This window comes from Pogoniulus pusillus, chromosome 12 (genome assembly GCF_015220805.1).
Source record: "Pogoniulus pusillus isolate bPogPus1 chromosome 12, bPogPus1.pri, whole genome shotgun sequence".
NCBI classification, from domain to species: domain Eukaryota; kingdom Metazoa; phylum Chordata; class Aves; order Piciformes; family Lybiidae; genus Pogoniulus; species Pogoniulus pusillus.
In genome coordinates, this window is record NC_087275.1 from 33,662,699 (window position 1) to 33,684,982 (window position 22,284).

General features: G+C 48.1%; 1 protein-coding gene across 7 annotated transcripts in view; it reads left to right on the top strand.

Annotated features, from left to right (window-relative positions):
* Window positions 1-4,108: 4,108 nt before the first annotated feature.
* Window positions 4,109-22,284, top strand: part of GLRA2 (glycine receptor alpha 2) — a 114,412-nt gene continuing 96,236 nt past the window's right edge. For 5 of the 7 annotated variants that reach the window (XM_064152119.1, XM_064152123.1, XM_064152120.1 and 2 more), the window contains exons 1-2: window positions 4,109-4,478; window positions 6,528-6,661. In XM_064152119.1, coding sequence (XP_064008189.1) covers window positions 4,411-4,478; window positions 6,528-6,661 — 202 coding nt within the window. In that variant the 5' untranslated portion in view covers window positions 4,109-4,410. Of the gene's footprint in view, window positions 4,479-6,527; window positions 6,662-22,284 lie in introns of those variants that run through there. The other 2 variants (XM_064152124.1, XM_064152125.1) reach the window with 2 other exon arrangements.

Here is a 22,284-nt window from a genome sequence, read left to right on the forward strand (position 1 = left end):
GGGGACTGGCTGTGTACTCTGTGCCTGGAAGTGCTCATCCACTCTTTGTCTGGGTAAGGGATAAGGCCTTGGGGTGCTGCCTGCCTTGGGGTGCCCACCGCAGAGTGCTCCCCTGCCTGGATAGTTCCTGCAGAGAGTCCCCTGGCACTGCCAAGCACAGGCTCCTGAGGGGCAGGAGGTCCTTGCCTGGGATGGCTCCCCACCGCCAGCAGCCTTTGTGCAAGCTCAACAGGCCTAAGGAGCCTCGCATGTCCTTTGAAACAGAGAGAGCTGACAGCATCTGGGCTGCCCTTCCTCTCAGCCAGCCTGACCCACCTGTGAGTAGCCAACTTCCTGCTCACCTGGTTGATAGTGGGGAATACTCTGTTTAGTAGCTTAGCCTTTTCCACCTCCTGACTTCTAAAATAGTCAAATCTATCTATGGCATCCCTGTAAGAGCTTCTCAATCAAAGCGAGTCTGCTAATTAAACTCAATTAATTTCTGTATGTAGTTTTGGAGGTGAGGTTTCAGGAAAATAAAGTCATTCTATTTTTGTCTATACTCCTGACTCGGCCACGTTAACTAACTCCCTGCCTCCACAGCAGCGTGACCTGATTTCTTCCATTTCTGAGGCTTCCACAGCTGCACCCACAGTGCAAGCAAACACAAAGCATGCGCTGCCAGCTAGCTGCCACCACATCTTTCACCTGGAAACAGAATGCCTCTGCCCTATTTTCTACCCAGAAGTCAGTGCCTAAGAAACTCAGATGGGATGGAGAAATGGCTGAACTAGTTCATACTTGAAGTAGTAGCCCCTGTTTAGTGTGGTTGTTGAGTTTTTGGAGGTGTTCAAGAAAAGACTGGATGAGGCACTTAGTGCCATGGTGTAGCTAATTGGCCAGGGCTGGGTGATAGGTTGGACTGGACGATCTTGGAGGTCTCTTCCAACCTGGCTGATTCTATGATTCTATGATTCTTTGGTGTACACCTGGGGAACACAGGGATCTGCTATTTAGCCTCTTTGCCAACAGAGCAGCGTTCCTTCTCATTCTCCTTCACATCCCTGTGCCTCCCCATCTCTCCCCAGGTTGCAATCCTTGATGGCCGTTCATTTGCCATACTTCATCTGCCAGAAACGTGTTGTGAGAGACAACAAATGAGTGATGCTGGGGAGAATCACATCTGTGCAAGTCTACCCAAAAATTGCTCCAAAGCAGTGGTTGTAGTCTCCGTAGCTCTCGCCCCTGCACAGGGAGGAGGCACTGGTAAGTGCCGGGCACAGCCGGGCACACTGCTTTCAAATGGTGCCCCTGGTCTGCAGAGCTGTGAGTCTATCCACACCATCATGCATGCATTTTATGGACACTGTTTAGCTGTAGATGAACAATGTACAGCACTTAGAACAACTGCAGAGCAATTCCATTTCCTTTAATGTGAGGAGAGACTGCTGCAAGGATGCTGAATCCAGGAACTTTTTCCTGTGTGCTCTCACGCACGGGAAAGGGGTGAGGATGTGCTGAAATCTGCTCCTCCTCAAATGCAGGTGGGAACCCTCTGATAGGAGACAATAGTTGCTTTGAGCCCTGACATTTCCTGGAGTTGAGTGACTGTTGCTGTTACCCGAGTTGATATCAGTAACACACTTTAATAATTAAGTTTATTTGGCATGTTTTATGCAGCCACCATGCTGAGTAGCATAGTCCTGAGGCCCCTATGGCCATTCAGAAGTGTGAGGGATGCTGTGGTAGGTACTCAGCATTTTCATTATTCCATCTCTCACTGTGTTCTAGCAATCCCTACCCCAGCTAAGGGCAGCTTATACTGAAGAATGTCCTGTGGCTGCTACTCAGCTGAGAGATAAAGTTATTCAGCATTCCAAACAGCCCTGGAGTGCAACAAACGGGCACTAGCAGCTGAGGCATGGCAAGCAGCCTTCAAGGTTTTCTCTTACAAGTGGTCCGTGACTTTCTTCCACCGCAAGGGAGATGACCGCTGACAGGCTGTTAAAGCCTGCCGTGTCACCCGGCGCACCTCAACAGCCTCGCCGCAGCTCCTCTGCTGCGCTCCCCTAATCCTGCATCAGGACTCTGACAGCAGCCTGAGACTTCCCACACTCTGAAGCAGGTGGCAGTGTAGGTTAAAGAGACGGATCTTTTTCTGCAGCTGATACGAACTGTTGCTTCCCAACTTCTCCATTTATCTCAACCCAAGGAAACAATACGTAGCAGTTCCGGGGGTCCTGTCTAGATGGGAGCAGCAGAGGTTTTGAAATGAGAGCCTCTCTTGGCCCAAAGCTATTCCCTTCTTTCCAGGTGCAGCTTCTGAGCTTCATTTCTCAGGATGAGATGCTGCAGCATGAGACATAACAGAACCTCTCTTCTTCCCCGTGTTATCAGAAGGACTTGTCTCCTGGAGAGGTTAGAAGATGTCACAGTGCAGTGATTCCACATCAACCCACAATGCCCACCACTAACATCGGTGGGTTGGATAAAAACAAAATCTGTGGCCTCTTTTCTGCTGAAACTTCATTCATGCTGCTGACAGCTACTCAGCAGGCAAGGCAGTAAGGGATTTGACTTGCGTCTGCATGTTTGGGCTGCTTTCCCCAGTTGTTTAGTCTCTCGTGAACGATGCCTTCTCTGACCAGCAGCTAGCAGAGCAGGCTTCTTTTCACAGTATTAAACTAGACTGAACAAGCAAAATGCAGCATTTTCATGTAATCATAAATGCAGCAGTTTCATTTAATAAAGGGCGAGTGGCTTTAATGCTTGCTAACAGGGGAACAGAACAAACTCCTTTTCAGAACCAGCTTTTGAGGACTGCCACAAACATGGTTCAGTCTGCCATGAAGTGGCATCTGTGTCTGTGCAAATGCTTCCTGTGGCAGTGAAGTGTTCAGGTGGACTTGTTTTGTGGCGGGAGAATACAACAGGACCTAACACTGAAGAAAGAACAGTGATTTGTTCATTTTGGGTGTGTAGGATGGGCAAAAGGGACATATTTTCAGGAATTCATTTCTAGGCTGTTGAAACAGATCCAATTCTGATTTACACTAAATTTAAGATCTTCCAGTGGAGCTGAGCTGAACTGGTGGGGAAGCATCCAGCATCCAGCTTCTCAGAGAGCTGGACAGAACACAGAACCAGAGAGACACCAGTGCTGGAAGAGAGGGAAAGCTATGGTGGTAGCAGAAGAAAAAGTGTTTTACACTGCCTGAATGGTGTGATATGAGATTCCTCAGCTGCACACCTTCAATTATGCTACCAAAGTGCTTTAAGGTAGTGTTGAGCAGCCTTCCCACCAGACACTGTACGTGCCTCAGAGGGGCAAGTTTCTCTCTCCCCATGAACGGCTCGACGACTCAGAGACATCCTTCATCTAACCTGAGGAGCTGCAGCTGAGCAGCCCGTGCCCCCGACACCACCCTTGCCACCGGCACGGCTACGAGCATCCCACTCCCAGACGCCTCCCTGCGGAGCCAGCAGAGACACCCCCTGACGGCACCCCCCGCTCAGCAGCACGCCGCACCTACAGGTGCACCTCCCGCGCCACGCAGAAGCACCCCCGCGCCGCACTGCCGCAGGGCCCCGCGGACGGAAACACAGCCTGAACGCAGAGCCCCGCACCGCAGCAAACACAGCCCGCAGGGACCCCCCAGCACGCACACACGCCCCGGCCCCCATCCTGCGGACACCCCCCGGTGCGTATTCACCGCCCCTCCGCCGTGCGCAGGCGCAGTGCGGGCGCGGATCTGTCCGAGCGCTGGCTCCAGCGCGGTGCGCTCCCGCTCGCCTCATTCCAGCACAGGCGTCGGGGTTGCCCGCGACCGCCGCCCGCAGCCCCTCTCCGTCCCTCTGTCCCTCCCCGCTTCCCTCCCCGGTAGCGCCAACGCCTCCCTGCCCACAGCGGGGACGCGCAGCCCAGCCCCGTCGCCCCGCAGCCCCTCCACCGTGCTTAAATACCAATTCCAAAGCGAAACCCGGGGATTAAACACACCGGCACCAGAGCTGCTGCCAGCGCTGTTCCTCATTGCGTGATGCTCATCGCCTAGTGGGGGTCTTCCTTGCCTTCTTTTTTCTTCTTTTCTTTTTATTTTTTCTCCCCCCCCCCCCCCCCCCCCCCATTTTTTTTCTTTTTGCTTTCTCCCCCCACGCTCTATCACTAAAAGCAAGGCCAGGTCTGTTGCTTTGTCTCTTTTGTTTTGGCTGCTGGAGATGAGCCTAGGCTTAACCTGACCATGATTCCAAGGACTGGCACTTCCTTTTTACCCCCAGTTTGTAGAGATCCAGACCTTCTCTTCCTGATTATCAAGGAAATTAAATTATTGCTGAATCTGGGAATCTAGGCAGCAGCAGCAGCTTACTTTTTCCCTGCATCTCTCTGGAATCGTTTCTGGGATATATTCCAAATCACCACAGAAAGCAGGAGGAATGAACCGGCAGCTAGTGAACATTTTGACAACCTTGTTTGCATTTTTCTTAGAGACAAACCACTTCAGGTAGGTGATACAACTATGTGCTATTTTTTTGTCAGAAGGTTGTGGAAATCATAACTATAAAGGTACTACTCATTTGTTAGGTTTGGAAGTATTTCATGTTCATTCCATGCAGGCTATCACTTTTACACCCAGAGACTGGTTGCTTGGTAACACACACACACACAAGTTGGTGATGGTTTTGCATTGCTTGGATTCAAGGCATGCTTTCTCATTCAGCATCAGCAGAGCTGGGAAGACTTTCTTCAGTTGTTTATTCTGAAATGCAAATCTTCTGCTCTCACCTGAGGATCCTTAGGAAGTAGCTTTGGTAGTCACCTCTGCAGGCTCTAGAAAGGCTTGAATCAGCTTTTCCAAGGATGTCGTTGTTTGCCATTAGAGAAGAGGTTTTCTGGATCAGACCTATGCTGTGCTCACTGCAAGTGCCAGTGGAGGCGATTGCTTCTCCAGCTGTTCAGCATTCCCTGAGCCTTTGCTTCAGCTATTGACTTTTTGCAGCGCAGTGCAAACAGGTCATTCTTATCTCTATGAGATTCATTATTATGCTGTAGGCTGCAAGGTACACCTATGGAGTGCTTTTATTTGAGTAATGAAGTCTATCTAGGGTGGCAGAGTGGAGTAGTGTTTGCATTCCTGATTCTGGGATCACAATGCAACTCAGAACTAGAGGGCTCTGAAGGAAAATAGAAGTAATTTGGGTGGGAACACCCCAAATAAGTGCACTGGATTATTTTCCTGGCTTTTATTATCTTAACTGAATGTTCTTAGGATGTAAGTGGGGAATATTGTCTAGCATGTATTGCAAACTAAAGATATTTTGTAATGTCGTTGATGAAGGCAGAATAATATAAAGCAACCACCCCCTGGAAATGGAACCTGAAAAAATGCCGAGAAGCACACCACAAGAATTTGTTATCTCCTTGCCTGTTAACAGTGCTGGTGCTTTAGTAAAGGAATACAGGTTCTCATATTTGTTTCTCATCTCAGATGATATGTAATTTGTTCATACTTGAGTAGAAATGGAAGTAAACTCCAAAACCACAACCATGAAACACTCCTGAGACGGAGCAGTTCCCTTTGGGCAAATACATAAAGCAAGAATGGCTAAGAAAACCCACTCATATAATTACTTCTAATGTGGCTCAAAGACTATCTGGACATATAAATGAAATGCAATTAGTCATTTAGGAATCAGAATAATGCATGATGATGAAATCTGTGCCCCTGCACACCTCATATGATCATTTCATTGTGGTTTCTGTTTCCCTAGGGAACGACTGTGGGGAACTCCTAAATTCTCTTCCTCTGCAGTATGCAATGTGCTTGCAATATGCAGCATGCTGTGTGCATAGTGTTTGGTTGCACTGTGTGGTAGCAGAAGTTTACTCTTCAATCCTGAAAGCAGGGCTGTGTTCCCAGAACTTCCATAGAAATACCAGCTGGTGCTAGTACAGAAAGATGTTGTTGCTTGATGGTCATTGGTAACCCCCACTAAGGTCCCAGGAACCCTCCAAAGAGGAATGCAGGCAGCCAGCAGCATGGCTGAAAGCTTTGTTGGGTAGCACCTTTGAAACCTTTCTTTCTGCATGTATGCACTCCCAGTGCTAACAAAGCCCAGATTTTTCACTGTTGCTTGCTGAGCGTTGTTAGCTGGTGTCTGGAAGTTTAAGACCACCTTAACCCAGCATTAGCAGATAGTTTTCACAGCATACCTGGAATTAAAGCAATAATGTGAAACAGGGCATCAAAGTCCCTGTAAGACTGCTCTGCACATTCAGGTGAAGAGCAAACTCAATCTTCTCAAGTCTTAAAGCTGTACTGATTTTCTCTTGAAAGCCAGTGGTGGTTTATGAATAGCAAGTTGTATCCACACGCACTACCATAAGCTCTGGAGTAAAGTTTTCAGGTGAGAAATAGACTGCAGCATCCTATAAAAGTATTGATTGCTACTGTCGCTGATCTGGGGCCATTTGATTTAGTGCTGTAATTTCTCCATGACATGGATATCACACAAGCCAAATCTTAGCTAATGGTGGCTAATAATTTATTTAGGACGACATTCTGTAAAGAACATGATTCAAGATCTGGAAAATCCCCCTCACAGACCCTGTCTCCTTCAGATTTTTTGGACAAATTGATGGGAAGGACATCAGGGTATGATGCAAGAATCAGACCAAATTTTAAAGGTAAGTGGTTTGGGGTTTTTTTGAGACTTTTGATTGATTAATTGATTCTATTTTGGACAAATGATAGGTCTGAGGGATTTAGCTCTGGGTTGTGATTCTCTTTTCGATAGTGTCATGGAGATCAGTCAATCCATGGGGAAGACTAGGGAAGCAGTGCAAGTAACAAGGGTCCAGAGTGTAAAAGCCTCCTCTCCTTGACAATAACATTGTCAGAGGATGCTTCAGAAGCCTTTACTAATTCCATGCAGTACACAGGACTCCAGATAACACAGTAAAAGCAGTGTAGATTGTTCCTTCAATCTCAAAGCCACGAAGACTATAGGGCTTTCATGCTGAGATGTTGCCTTCTTTTTAGCAGTGTCTGAAGAGAAGGTCTATGCTTCATCCAGCTGAAAGAAAGTAAAACCTTCCTCCTCAAAGCAGGGAGGCAGGACTCAAGGTACAGACATAGAAGGTTTCATCATGCAAACGTTGATTGAATGAGCAGAGCCAAATCCTCAGGCTCCCTACAACATATCAAAAGCACATTCCATTTGTCACTTCCATCAGTCTTCCTCTTGTCTTCCAAAACCCCAACCTCATTGTGGAGAGTCACCACCATCATTCTAGCACAAAGAAGGCTGTGAACTGGAGGCTTCTTTTGCAGCCATTACCATTCACAGCAAGCTTTCATTTCTGTAGTCTTGTAAATCCCTATGGAAGTGAGAACAGAATGTTTTGTGGCTTTGAATGAAAGGAGCTGGGAGAGAAGTTCTTGTTGCACACACAGCGTTTCTGGATAGCTCTATAATTCAACCAAAATTGGCCTTCCCATGCTGATTTAGAGCTCTGAATGTGATTTTACATGGAAATTTGATAAAATGTTTCCTGCCTTACCAAGTGTGCTGGCAATACACATTTGCACTCCTGCCTACTGTCTGCGGTTACCAAACTGCAGGTTTTCCCAGACTGAATCTTATTAGCAGTGCTGTGGGAGTGCATAACAACAGGCAAAAGGCAGCTGTTTCTCAGCTAAGGAATGAACTGCCAGGAAAGGAGAACCTCGATGTCAACGAGGAAAGTGTTCAATTAAATTTAGGTCAAAGATTGGTTTCTTCTCTCAGTTACACATGTGCAAATTACAGTAGTTGAAACAAAAAGGTACCTTTTCTGACTGCTTCCCATGCCTGACTGAAGAAGAACCCTCAGTCCTCTGGCTTCCAGATCCAACGGTTTGTAGTCAAAACAACCTCTAGTCAGGGAAGTTTTGGTTTCAGAGCTCTATTCAGAGTGCTTACTGAGCTCCTGAACTGCAGTTCCCAGCGGCTTGTAGAAGGGAATGCCATATTAAACTCATTGTGTGTGTTTGAAGGAGTGTCACTGAAGTTCTAGAGGATGCAGATGAGGACAGAAATTGCCTGAATGGAGCAAGGTAGTAATCATTAGAACTTTTCCCTGCTCTTTGTGTGGGAGTGGACTCTAAGAGAAGACTTCATGTATTTATTTCTTGCAGCTCAGGTAAAATCAGGAATTCTGGCAGGCCCTGTCCATCGGATGGCTTATAGGCAGCTCCTTATTAGTCCCCAGTATGTGCCTAAACATCTTCCATGAAAAACACAGGAGCAGGCAGAGTCACATCTTTGCTCCTCTGATGTTCAAGAGGGTGGAGCAGGTGTGGCATGCACCAGTTGTGTTGTTCCTGCCGTGGTGTTTGGCAGACGCTGATCTCCTCCACCTCCCAGGATTTGTTGTGTTCCCAAAGGAAGCTCCTGCCTGGTGGCAGCTGTGAACCGTTAATGGCAAAGAGTCTACCATTGCCTGTGTCTGATTTTTGATTGAGTCACTTTCCAGAGCAGGATGGTACTGTGCAGCAGTATGAACTAATAAGGTGCTTTGCAGTGTCTTGTAGCTTCACATCCCTGAGCTCTGCTGTAGCTCTCATTCTCCTGGTGAGGGGTCTGACAGATTCTCTTGTCCTTTGCTCTGCTTCTTTGAAGGGGGTTTTGTTCCTCGGAGTGCAGGACCGAAGAGTTAAATCAGGCAGGTTTGTGCTTTCCATCGCCAGTCACAGCCTTGCCAGCTGACAACCAGCTTGTTAGTCACTACGAAGCACATCCATCTTCTAGTCACCCAAGTCTGGGTACAATATCTTTTAAAGCCTACTTACTGTTAAATATTGCAGGTTTTTTTTTCCTTTTAAAGAATAAGAAAAGGTTAAAATAGATTTCTCTTCTATGGAGTTGTTACAAAGTTGAGGAGGCTTCTTTTGTACCATTTCTTTACTATGATCATTAACACAAACTGTTCCTCCTTCTGACACCCATAAGCATGTCTGAGATCTTCCTGGAGCTATGGGCTGCTGTGCAATACTGGTGTACTACATCCCCAAGTGAATGGATGCATGAAGTGTTGGATGATTAACTGATTTATAACTCTTGGTGTATTTTAAGGCAAGACCTTAAAAGAGGACTGCAGGAAGAGTGGTTCAAGCTAGATCTCTGCCCTCTGTCTTTGCCTGTAGTCTGGGGTTGGTATTTGTTTCCTGTGTTTCACAACAGACACTGTGGACACAGACAGTTGTGCCACTACTGTGCATTTGTCTGGGTTTTGCTGCTCTAAACCAATTACAGCTTTCCCCAGCTCCACCAGAGGCGTTTGTGTCAGAAAAGCCTGATTTCATGGAAAGGCATCTGAGTGGAACCCATTTCTCTTATGTCACTGATAACACACTAAGTAAATACACATTTATGACCAGTGAGTGACTGGGAAACAGCAGCAGCTGGAGTAATTTGTGGAATCAAGGCTGTGCATTCTTTAGAAATGCCACTTAGTGGAACAAGAGCTCGTCCATATTAACTGCTCTGTCATGTCACTGCTCTTCCCTAAACTGCTTTTGCAGAGTAGAAAATTCAGGAAGCTAGTGGGAGAGCTACAGGTGAGGACATAAATGTCTAGACACCAACGTCAGCTGCAATGTTTGGTCGTTGTTTCCTGTTTTGGTTTGATTTTTCTTTACAGCAGTTAGGAATAATCTTAGGAAGAAGTTCTTTGGTGTGAGGGTGGTGAGGCATTGGCTTAGGCTGCCCAGGGATGTGGTAGGAGCCCCTTCCTGGAAGTTGTTAAGGCCAGGCTGGACTGGGCTCTGAGCAACCAGTTCTCGCATGAGGTGTCCCTGCCCATGGCAGGGGGTTGGAACTGGATGGTCCTTGAGGTCACTTCCAGACCTGACCATTCTGTTTCTTTATGCAATCATTGAAAGCAAAGGAGCAGATTCGTGGCTGCTGACACACCAAGTGGTCAGATATCAGATCAGCAGGGATGATACCTCTGGTGAAAAGAAATGCCAGAGTGACAGCTCTCCAAATGTCCTCTCCTTAATCACTGTCTCTCAGGTACTTTAATGTGTACCTTTTCATCTTACACTTATCTTTTCCTGAGTTTGAATAGACTATAATTTGTGCAAGGACACAGAGGGGAATATCTTTAGATGGGAGCACGGAGACTGCTAGGTAACACTAATTAAAGTCCCTGTGAGTATTTCTGTCGGCAGCAAACATATGCCTGTGGTTTCATAAACTGATTTGCTGTTTCTTCTTCAATGATAACCTCAATGTTGCTGTAAAATAATAAGAATTGAAGCCTACATGATGTACTTTGTACCTGATTAATAATAATGTTTGATTTGTCAGTGGCAAAACTCAGCAGCAGCAGATCAGAGTGGTATCTTACTTTCTCCCCTGATCACTTTGCTTTCCTCAGCAAACCCAGTGCAGGGCTCCTGCTTTAGAAAACTATCCAAGAGGGTGCTTTCTGGCTAGTTGAGCCCAGGGCTGGTGAGGGGTTGTCTTAGATTGGGGTATGTTTGACTCAGGCTCTCTCGAGAACCTTATTGTGATGTTTCAGTATCTAAAGGGGGCTTACAAAAAGCTGAAGGGAGTCCTTTTAGGATGTCAGGTAGTGATAGGACTGGGGGGAACAGAACCAAGATAGAAATGGGTAGATTCAGACTGGATGTTAGGAAGAAGTTCTTCAGCATAAGAGTGGTGAGAGCCTGCAAGAGGTTGCCCAGGGAGGTGGTGGAAGCCTCATCCCTGGAGGTGTTTAAGGCCAGGCTGGATGAGGTGTCCCTGCCCATGGCAAGGGGCTTGACACTGGATGATCCTTGTGGTCCCTTCCAACTCTGACTGGTGCTATGATTCTGTGATTCCAAGAGCACCGTGAGCAATGCCACGGCGTAAGGGATCTACAACTTAGTCACATCAGACATGGGGCTAATGGGAAGTGAGACTGAGTGTAAAATTTCCAGCAGGTGCTGACCTTCAGAGCTTACTAAATTATTTCCTCTTTTTAACACCTTCATCTTCTAAACCCACTCATAACCTAAGCATTAAGTGGTAGTGAAAGGTGTTTCTCTATAGACACTACTACATGCTTTACACCAAGGGCTCCAGCAGCCTGGCTGCCGGGCAGTGGCTGGAGGGAAGGGGAGTTGCCATTGAGATCTCCACAAGTGCCTCATCTTTTGCCATGGAAAACCTTTGCAAAGCAGACGAGAGTGATTCTCTTTTCTGTTCAGTTTCCTTCTGTGTTCCCAGTGTGTTCTTTCCCAGTAAGCCATTCTTTGCTACAGAATGTTCTGATTTTTTGGAGTTACATGGAGGCACGCAGCAGCAGTGCCCATCAATGTCACCCTCATCACTGGATCATGCAACCAGGTGTGAGTTCACTGGCTCAGAAGCTGCTCTTTCTGACCAGCAGAGAAGCCTTGTCAGAGGGATGTATTTTGGGGTGCAGTGGCTGCAGTCTGTGCTTCCAGCAGTGTAATGTCATTTTCCTGCCGAGGCAGTGGATTTATGGCTGAGTAATAAACACAGGGACTAAGTAATTTACTGAAAATTAGCTTGACAACTGTTGCAGAAAATGGCTAATGCACTTTAATACTTTTAACTCCTTGGCAGCAAGGGTCATTTCTCCCCATATGTTCGAGTCCATTGCTCATTTGCCCCTGAGTTGACCAGTAATGAAATGATTAAAAGCACATGAATGGAAACCACTAAATGACATTTAAGGGTGAAACTAGTGGCATCAGGCTTAATAAATAAAAGTAGCTTCTATCCATGTACATGCTAAGAAGAGGAACCGTCTGCAGAAATCAGCTTTGATCTAGAGATGACACTTTGCTATAAATACCTGTTGGCAAAGCCCATCTGCAGCTGCTGACAGCTACTGACCATGAAGGCAGACACAGTGAGCATGCTGCATGGCTCTGGTTTTCACAGGGTTAGAAGACTCAAAGGACCATGCCTGATGGAAGCTCTAATTCCCTTCAGGCAGGACAATATCTAGGAAGGGAGTACCTGCTCTTGGTGCATTCACATGGTGGGGCTGGGCTGAAAGGCCATTGCAGGAGAAGGGAGGCTACCTGGCCAGGTTTTGGATGAGGCCAGGCTGTTGCACTCCCTAAAGATAGGTTGCTTGAGATTTGCCAGCGCCCATTACCAGGGAGCCCTGCTTCTGATTTATTTTCTGCCTTGGAACTCATCTACAGCTTCATGCTGTTTTCAGAGGAAGCTGTGAACACACAGCTCACTGCACAGTTAGATGCTGCGTGGGGATCCTTACCCACAGGGTTTGGGTTTGTTCTTCAACCACAGAAATGTAGGTAAGGAAATGATGTTCAGTCCCACCCTAGGTGCACACATTTTCATGCAGAAATATTTTCACTGCAGTTACACAATGACCCTTTTGAATGTGCATCTTCAAGAACAGCTGTGAGGGAGAGCTGTGGAACTACTTCTTCCTCTCTTCCCTTAATTCCTGTTTCTTTCCCAGAAAAATTATTAGGCTGGGGGAGTTGCATGGCTGCTTAGCTTCTGTATAGGCTTCCAGACAAACGGGGCCAGGCAGCAAGCTCGGGTAGCTCCTCTGACTCTCTGTGCTCCTCAGCTGCTTGCTGATTCCCGGGGCCTCTGTCTGATCCTTCTGCAGCCATCTCTTTCAAAAGCAAGTGGGGAAGTCTGCGAGCACGCAGCAGCATGAAGCACAAGCTCAGCAGCACTGCTTGGCATCCAAGCTGAGGATCTCTCCCTGATCTCTTACATTTGAAGTATTAGCTGCAGAGGTCCATACCATGTCAGTGTGCTGCCTTTATTCAGAGCCCATCACTGGAGCGTGAGGTATGGATGGAATCGATTCCTGCTCTGCCGAAGGAATTTGTGATAAACGAATGTGAGAGCAGAGCCAAAGAACTTTGGTATGGAAGCAGCAGCTCTTGTTGTGACCACGTGCTAAGCTGAGTGTGTTGTTTTTATCACATCCAATGTCAGATAGAGATTTCTGCACGGCTGAAGTGGCTGCCCTTGTGCCTTGTGCCCTCGTTAAGCACCTCATGTTTTGTCTGTCTTAGAAAACATACACATTAAATACAGAATATATATGAACTGCACTGAATCTACTGCAGTGATACAGTGACTTGGAATGTGCAAAAGATGCAGTTTTATTGGGCAGGTTGTCCTAGTTTCGTATATTTTCCTTCTGGAAATGTGAATACAAACCTCTGATGAAGCCATCAGACGGTGTGTGTTTGATGGCCCGGCATTCAGATGTGCATTTCACAGTTCTGCACAGAAATAGGTGGTTTTAAAGGTCTGAAGAGCCCCCCAGGTGATGCAAACACGGCAGGCTAGGGCCTGACACAGCTGTAAGATGAAGGGTGCACGAGGTCTGACATACAAAGTGGCTGTCAGTGTCATAAACACCAGGTCCGTGGTTGAAACTCAGCTCTTACAGCAGCATAGAGACTCTGGTTGTGGGCAGCATGCACAGCTTCTGAGGGAGAAGTGCCTTTTATCAAGTATTCAGTTACTCAGAAGGGATAAGTGAGAGCAGCCCAGCATCTTACTCAAGCTGTGCCAGCCATCAGCAACCCCCAAGCACTGCAAGGGCAGAAGGACACGTTGATTAACTATTGTGCCTCCGTTACGTGCCAGCAGCTGGGAAGGGTGGAAGTGTAAAGGCTTTGTGAGCCAGCAAAAGAAGGAAGCTTTGGAAACAAGACTTAGATGGAATGTAGGTCCACAGATGAGCAAGGAAAGCCCCCTGGGAACACCTGATCCACCTGTTGGGTAGACCTGGCAATTTGTTACTGTTTTGTTTTAAAGGTCCTCAGATTCTCCCAGTTCTGCTCCAGGGCATAACCAGAACTGCCCCAGGCTTCCTTGCTTGGCTCCAGCTCTCTGCTTAGCCAGTTGCAGGCTGTCTGCTGAGGTGCTGCTCCAGCTCCCTGTCCCTGCAGGGACCATGTATTGCAGAGCTGTACGTTGCAGGGTGGATCTGTGATCACTTAGCCCCACAAACGGTGTCCACCAGTGGACCACCTTCCCCTACAACACACAGACCTTCTGTGCCACTCTTCCTCTGCTTGTGCTGCTCTCTTAAACTCTCCTTAACCCACTTTTTTTTTTTTTTCCCTTTTCCCCTGCCCATCCCATGAGGGGTGTGGGGGGAGCAATTGTGTGACCAGCTGCGTGGGGCTCAGCTGCAGCCTGGGCCTGAGCTCACGCCAGCGTCCTGTGAGCTGGCGAGTGAGCCAGCCAGCTCCTGAAGGGATTCTTCTCTAGCCTGGTCAAGAATTTTAACTCTCACATTCTTCCATCCATTTTAAGTATAGGAAGAAATGAAGACTGAAAAAATAGCTGGTAAAAGACACTCAAGATGTGCCTCGAGGATGTCTTGCAGTGAACAGACAGATTCTGTGTGGTATTCAAGGTGTAGGAGACCACATAGGAAGTTGCCAAAGTGAGAAGAAATGTGTGAAGGGGAGGGCTGGGAGCTTAAGCTAAACATGGGAACATTGAAGCTGAGAGCCAGAAAGGAGGAATTCATTTCGAGGCAACACTGCACAAATTGTGTGAAAATAAGGTGAACTGTAGTGAGCTAAAAAAGGGGAATTCTGAAAGGAGAAGGAAGTTTGTTTTGCTGGTGCTGGATGTGGTGAGCTGTGTGCCTCTGACCCATTGCACGTTGCCCTCTGTGCCAGCTCCTGAGCGCTTCTGTTGTCGCTTCACAGAACCACAGAAACATCCATAAGATTCATTCTCCAGGCTCCTCCCCAGCTTCCTTGCCCTCCTCTGGACCTGCTCCAGCACCCCTGCATCTCTCTTGCATTGTGGTGTCCAAAACTGAGCCCAACACTTGAGGTGTGGCCTCAGCAGAGCCAAGCACACTTGTCCCTGTAGCTGAGCCATCCTGTTTGTCTGAAGGCTCTTGGTCACCTCTGCCCATCATTTGGTGCTGCAGCCATAGATCAGTGTTTGCTCAGCAGTCTTAGACACCAAACCACTCTTCTCTCCAGCTTCTGCATGCACCTTCTGACAGCAGATCAAGAGACACTATGGAGACAGGAAAGGGAAAGCTGGCAAAGCTGTGACATAAAGAGAACGTTCAAGGCCCAGAGCTTACAAAACTCAGCAGGTCCACTCAATTCCCAGACCTCTCTGGCCACAGAGAGAGGTATTGACCAGACACTGGAGTTGATGCTGCACCTATTGATGTTCATAACTGACCTTCCAGCAGTCTCTTTAGCGCAAGGTCAGAGTAGCACAGAAAGAACAAAGCAGGAAACATTTGGAGAGAAAGGAACAAAATGAAGGCTTTTTCAAATAAATGTTTTGAGAGGAGTGTGCAGAGCAGAACAAAGCAGCTCCTTCTGACTTGAGAGCAGAAACCTCGACTGCCTGACAGCAGTTCAGTACTATTCATAACACCTTTTTCTTTTCATTAAGTAGATTTTCCCTCCTGCCTCCTCTCCTCAGTGGATATCTTTTCTCATGGGGTTCCATGCAGTCCCACAGGTGAATTTGCTACACTGGCTTCCTAAACCACGGTAAAAATCAGATTAGCCCTGGGGAGTTGAGCTGGCCCTCTGCTGGAGTGCAGCTTTCCCCCTGGAGGTGCAATGCTGGCTTTTATTTAACCACGGGCAAGAGTGCCCCAGGTCTCTCAGCCCGATCAGCACTGAAGAGCTCAGTCTTAATTAATGCAAAGCAACTCAGCAGTTACTCAGTATCAGGCACAAGGAGCATCTCTGCTACCTGCTTCCAGCCAGGCTGAGAGGATCTGCCCTTCCATTGTCCTCCCCAGTGAGCTTCACTGCTTTGCAGAGTGATGTCCACAGACTCATTTGCACTGTGAAGGCTTTAGCTGTGACACTGACTGCACTCAGTCATGAATCTGCAGAAATAGAATCATAGAATCAGCCAGGCTGGCAGAGAGCTCCAGGCTCACCCAGCCCAGCCTAGCACCCAGCCCTGCCCAACCAACCAGACCATGGCACTAAATGCCCCAGCCAGGCTTGGCTGCAACACCTCCAGCCACGGCCACTCCACCACCTCCCTGGGCAGCCCATTCCAGTGCCAATCACTCTCTCTGACAACAACTTCCTAACAACATCCAGCCTAGACCTGCCCTGGCACAGCTTGAGCCTCTGTCCCCTTCTTCTGTTGCTGGCTGCCTGGCAGCAGAGCCCAACCTCACCTGGCTACAGCCTCCCTTCAAGTAGTTGTATATAATGTGAGTTAGCTTGCAGGTAATGTGCTCAGAGGCACTCTGTGCCACGTTGAGACATTACAGAGCTCAGCACAAGCTGTAGCACCTCCAGTGAATTCCAGCCTGCCATGACTACCCTGGCAGCAGCCCTCAGTCCACCTGGGTGCAAGCCAGCTTTGGCACATTTGAACAGTCGTTGTGACTGCCGCGGCTGTGTGCTCTTCGTGGCTACCTCGGGGTAGCTGGGTAAATCCGGAGCATGCCAACTCCCTTACAGGGCTTTTCACCTCGGAGCTCATGGTTTGTGGAGTGAGATAAAATAGCTCCTGAAAATGGCTCCTGTGCTGTGTCTGTCTGATAACCTGTGTGGAAGTATCCCCTGTGCCCTGGAGCTGACAAAACCCGCGCCTGTTATCAGCCCTGGCAGAGAGGCAGGGAAGGATGAACACAGCACACAGACTGTCCTGCAGTGCCCAGTGCAGACCCAAAGAGGTTGTGTGGTGCCAGCCTTACCGTCCCCTAGAAGAGCTGGGTCTGTGGACAAAGGTGTTCACTGACTGTGCAGCAAGCCGAGCCACCAACGTGCACAAGTGCTTTAAGGCACAAGAAAGAACATCTCGGCAGGGCTTCTCCTCCCGGGAAGCACTGACAGGACTTTGCTGGCATGGCTCCTGCTGCAGTCAGCCATGGCCCCACAGCTGCAAACTCACAACCCACTTCAGACACTGGTTATTGGGTGGATGGCCTCAGACCACGCCAGTGTGCATATGGAGATGGCTTTAGCTCTGCTTCCTCCAGAGACATTCTCTTTCTGTGACTCACTCTGTAATCACCTGGATCTGGCAGTCACTGCAGTATTTCTCTTGGGAGACCTCAGCAGCATTTTGCTGAGGAAGGGCTTGCAAATTTGGTGTGTCAGATGGGTGGTTTATATCCAAGTCATGCCATGAGGCCAGATTCTTGCTCAGATGGTTTTTCAAGCTAACCAAGTGAAGGGAAGCAGTTTAAATCTTGATGTAAGTTCTCTTCGTGCCATGTTTGTGTTACTGCTACTTGTGGTTCTGTCTGCATGCACACTTCTGGCAGCAGGCAGCTGGAGGCAGAGGACAATTGTACTTTCCTCTGTCTGTGACGCTTTCCTGATGATTCCACTCAGCATGGCCTCAGCCTCTCCCCTACTCCGGATTGGGCTTGCTGTGCCTGCTCCAGTCTGTAAACACCATTGCCATAAGTGAGCCTGCTCATGCCCATGCAGTATCTGGGATCCCTGAGATCAGTGGGAATGGAAGCCCTAGACAGGATTTAGAGACTTGGACATCTCTGCATGTCTTGTTCTGGCTCTGCAGGTGCCTTTGTTGCTCAGCCTTATTCTGTTGATGATAAATACATTTTGATATCACAGGATATGATTCAGAGTCTCAGATGCAGCAGTGAGCACCCAAAACTGTTGCCACGGTCCCAGGAAGCTAAGTTATTGCATGTGATGGGTGAACTTTCTGAGGATGCTGTGTTTAGCCTGATGGAGCAGAACAATAACTTTGCCTTGATCTGATTTTTCCAGCAAGTTGTGCCAATGCAGGGTGCCATGGCACTGCTGCAGCTCGGAGCTGCCCTGGGCCTCTGCCCTCACCTTCTGGCTTCTATGGTTGGAGTTTCATTTGCTGGTTTGCTTAGTAGCTAGGGTTGTCACCAGGGAACACCAAACCCACCATGAGCATGACACTTTCTGTCGTACACTGGCTTGTGGTGGCTGCTCTGAAAAAAAGAGTTCTTTGTGTATTGGGCACGATTGTACTGAGGCAGCCAGGGTGATGCTCCACAGGCACTTCACAGCAAGGCATCCTCCGAAGCCAAAGGCAGGACTCTGCAGCAAGAAATGTCTCTTTGATTTGTGAGCCTTAGGGTAAATATGTTGTCCTGGTGTCATTAATTTTGCCTCCTGTGGCAGATGCATTTCCCTTGCTGTTAATGCTCTAATGAGGTGATGGTGTTTCAACGGAGGAAAACACTGATTTCGCCCATAGGCAGAATGATAGGGGAAGAAAGAACTTTTACTTAGGTTCTTGCAATAAAGGCTAACTGTGGTCTACCTCCTGCTCTCTTACAAGATCTTTAGTGATCCTGTTAAATCACGTGAGCTTTCTCACCAGGGCTTGGACCATGCAGTACACAGAATCACAGAATTTAACTGGTTGGGAAAGACCTTCAAGATCATTGAGTCCAATCCATCACCTAACACCTTGTAGTTAACTAAACCATGGTGCTAAGTGCCTCATCCAACCCTCTTTCAAAAACCTCCAGGTCCTTAAAAACAATCGTGCAAGCTGCCCTGCTTCTCGAGCAGCTGTAGAGTCTCAGGGGATCTTTTGCAGCACATCAGAGCTGCCTCTCTCTCCCTTGCCAATATCCATAGCCCCTGGCTGCACTGCCTTTGGTACCACTTCCACACTCCTCACTCTGCCTGCTGCCTTCCTAGCAGGAGGAAGCTAGGATGGTGAACAGCTTACTCCTGTCTAATAGCCATGGCCAGCTGAGATGTCCCAGCTATGGTCCAGCCTTGCAATCTGACTACAGTGAGGTGCCTGCAGGCCCCCAGGAGATAAACTGGCAAACTCTGGAGGTGGTAATTCAGGCACCTTTGGCAATTAGGCTACAGAAGCAGCCCCCTCCGTTGGGTTTAGCTCTGTTTCAGGTCCCATAAGAACTGTGCTGGATGTTGAGGGCTGTTCATTCTGGTGGAGGGAAAATGGTTGCTACAACCCCAGCTGCCTCCAGAACTGGTGATTAACAAAGCATTCCCAAAAGCTCACTTACCCTCTCCTGCTGCCCTGGGGTCTGTGTTACCAGTGTTCAGGTCAGCATGTGGGGCTTAGTCCTGCCCTCACCCACAGTTTGATCACCTCCTTTGTTTGAGCTTGAACATGAAATCCCTGCTTCACAGATGTAGGGATGCTCAGTTCCTAGTGTGATCACTTCCTCCTCACTTTGCTCCTTGGTCCCATTCTGATTCCCTGCACTACTTCTGCACTCAGGTGGGATTGATTTTAGTCTTTTCAAACAGCCCTGATGCTTATTGTGCTCTCTGTGGTAAGGGTAGAAGGGCACTTCAGGTCACCTTGCTTCCCTGGATGTGGAGCAAAATAAACCAGCTGAGATGATGGGAAAGACTCTTTCCGTGGGCACATGGACCAAAGTCAGAATGCAGACCAGAACATGCCACACGCAGAGAAAGACACAAGAGTCTTCACAGACCCATAAACACCTTGCCAATGTGGTCACTCGTGATGGTTTGGAGGTTACCTGCCCATCCACTTTTATGAAATCACCCAGACTAGACTCAGCCAGCTGGAAATTAAGGCCTGAAGTTTTATATTTACAGCTCAGCACAATATACAAGCAGACATTTTCCATATTTACAGCTATATACATGTTAAAGGTAATACAGAAACATGACTCTCCTCCCAGAAACCAGAGTGCCCAGGAGGGGCTCCCAACCACCCTGCCACCTCCTCTCCACCCCTCTACCTTATCCCAGAGTTGGCCTTATGTGCAAGGTGAGTTTGGAGGATTAACATGGGGAGTTAGAAAGCAGGAGGATTAGTTACACAGAGAGCAGGCCAGGGAGAAAGGTGCAGGCAGCAGCTGCAACAGAAAGGCACTGCGTTATCTGTGTTTTGTGTTCTGGGTTTTGTCCATCTCAGCAAGCCCTTGAGTGCAGCAGACATCACCACTGGTTCCATTTCACAGCCTAGCATCTGATTTCTCTCACTAAAGTACTCCAGTTAGCCTCAAACTAGCACATCACTGTTGCTCCACGAGGTGGTTCTGCATCCTTGTCCCTCACTTGTACTTTCCCATCTCTGCTGCTCACAGTCCTCTGTGGGTCCTGTACTTCAGTTCTCCTTACAGATGCCCTTAATCAATACTCATATCAAAGGAAATTAGCAAGTTCATGTGGATCCTTTCAAACTTCTTGTGTGATTATAACATTCCCCCTGAGGACATTTAACTTGGTTGAAATTTTCATGAAGGGAGAAAGGCTGTCAAATGCAGCATGGAAATTGCACAGGAAAGGCAGAGCTGGGCTGGGCATGAGAACAGAGATGTGACTGCTTGTGGTTAGCATGACCTTCAGGGCAAGAGTGCAAATGAATCTCAAGAACCCATCAAATGAGAAGGGCTTTGGGGCCATGAGTTACCTCTGCTGGACAATATTCAGCCAAATCCACAGTCAGCAGCTGGCCAGGATGATGATGTCTTCCAGCACTCAGCACTCACCATGGGGACAGACTCCATGCCTTGGGACAGACTCACCCTCTCTGGCGGGTGCCAAGGAAGGGACTCCCTCTGTAGCCAGACAACAGACAGTGGCACGCCTGGGACAGGATCCAGGGACGGGATGCAGGAGGCAACAGCCAATCCAGGGCACTGTTTTGTGTACTCCAGTTTCTTCAGAGTAGGGTGAGCAGAGCAGTGCTGCAGACGATCTGTCAGTGCTAGGTACCCTGGAGCCACAGGAGATGGTGGCATGGGATCATGTCAGGGTTTTTTAATAGGCAGTGTACTGGAGAGTCCTCTCAACTGGCAGCAGCAGCCGCTCTGGGGCAGCAAGGGGCAGAGAAGACTATCTTAGCTGTTGGCCAGAACACGACTCCTGCTTTCTGTGCATCTGAGCATCATCCACCTGCTGGGGGCTTGCTGTCAGCTGGGATTTTCCCTGAGTCCTTTCAAGAAATGGGCATTTTCCTTATGACTTGAAAATCACTTTGACTATCTCAAGTGTACCTGGAAGGCACCTGGGCTGTTACCTTGTTGCATGGGAGGTGACAAAGGGAAGTCAGAGGGAAAAAAAGGATTTCATGATCAAGTATACTTTGCTTAGTTCTTTAGAGGCCATGTCGACTGGTTTTGGATATGAGGCAGTGAAGTCAAAGGAAACGTTTCCATTGCCCTTGAGGAGGCTTAAATTGTGCTGTCAAACCTCAACTATGTGTGGTAGAAGTTTACTGCTTTTGTTTTAAATGAGCCATTAGGTTAGGGCAAGCTTATTGAGCTGAGCATGGGAGTGTTTCACTGGGAAAAGTGAGCTCTGTGCCCTTCCTTGAGATGCACAACACCTCTCTCTATACCCCTTCCACCCTGGAACAGTAGGGAAACTGGAACAAGTAGGGGAAAACAAGATAAAGAGAGAAAGAAGCATTGCAGGCCTCAGAGCTCAGGCCAACCCTTGGTGAACCATGCTGCCCATGCATCCTCTACCTCACTGTCCTCCATGTGTCTTAGCAGAGCTTCTAGGAGGATCTGTTCCAGGATCTTCCCAGGCACAGAGGTGATGCTGGCAGTTTCCAGGGTTCTCCTTTCTACTCTTTCCAAAGATGAAGGCAACCTTTTGCTTTTTGCAGTCCCCGGGCACTTTGACTGCCATGATTTGTCAGACACCGTGGACTGTGGCTTAGCAGCTGCATCAGCCATTTCCTCAGGACCCCGGGATGCATCTCATTAGGTCCTGCAGACTTGCATATCTTCAGGTTGCTCAGGTGCTCCCAAACCTGATCTTTTTGCCTTTTTATCGAGTTCCTAAACTATTCAACATCTGCCAGCAGAAGAGGAATAGAAGACATCACACAACTGAACAGGGCAACAGAGAGTGCAGACTGCAGTGCCTGTCCTAGCTTGGCCTGAAAGGGAAAACCTTTACAGAGCAAAAGGGAAGAGGTTTTTAAAGCAGCTTCTGCCAAACCTGGGTGGAACAGCAGACTGTCCTGAAATTTAGCAACCTCACAACTGTTGTATGTGTCCTGCCAGGACCCAACACGTTTGTTCCCTTGAAGGCAGGCAGGCTGGCACTCAGGAAGCTGATGGCACCCCGGGTTTCACTGGGCACAGGCCCTATCTTTCTCTTTTTAAAAGAAAGTGATGATGCTGCCATCATTTGCAAAGCAGTTTCAAACCTAAACACGTAACCAGCTGTAGGTATTGACATTCTGAGCACTGTGTTTTTAATATAAGGGAAATGATGCTTTTAACAACGAGGAAAAAGGAGTCCAATGAGTACTTGACACCCAACACTTGCATCCACTTGTTGTCACTACAGTTCA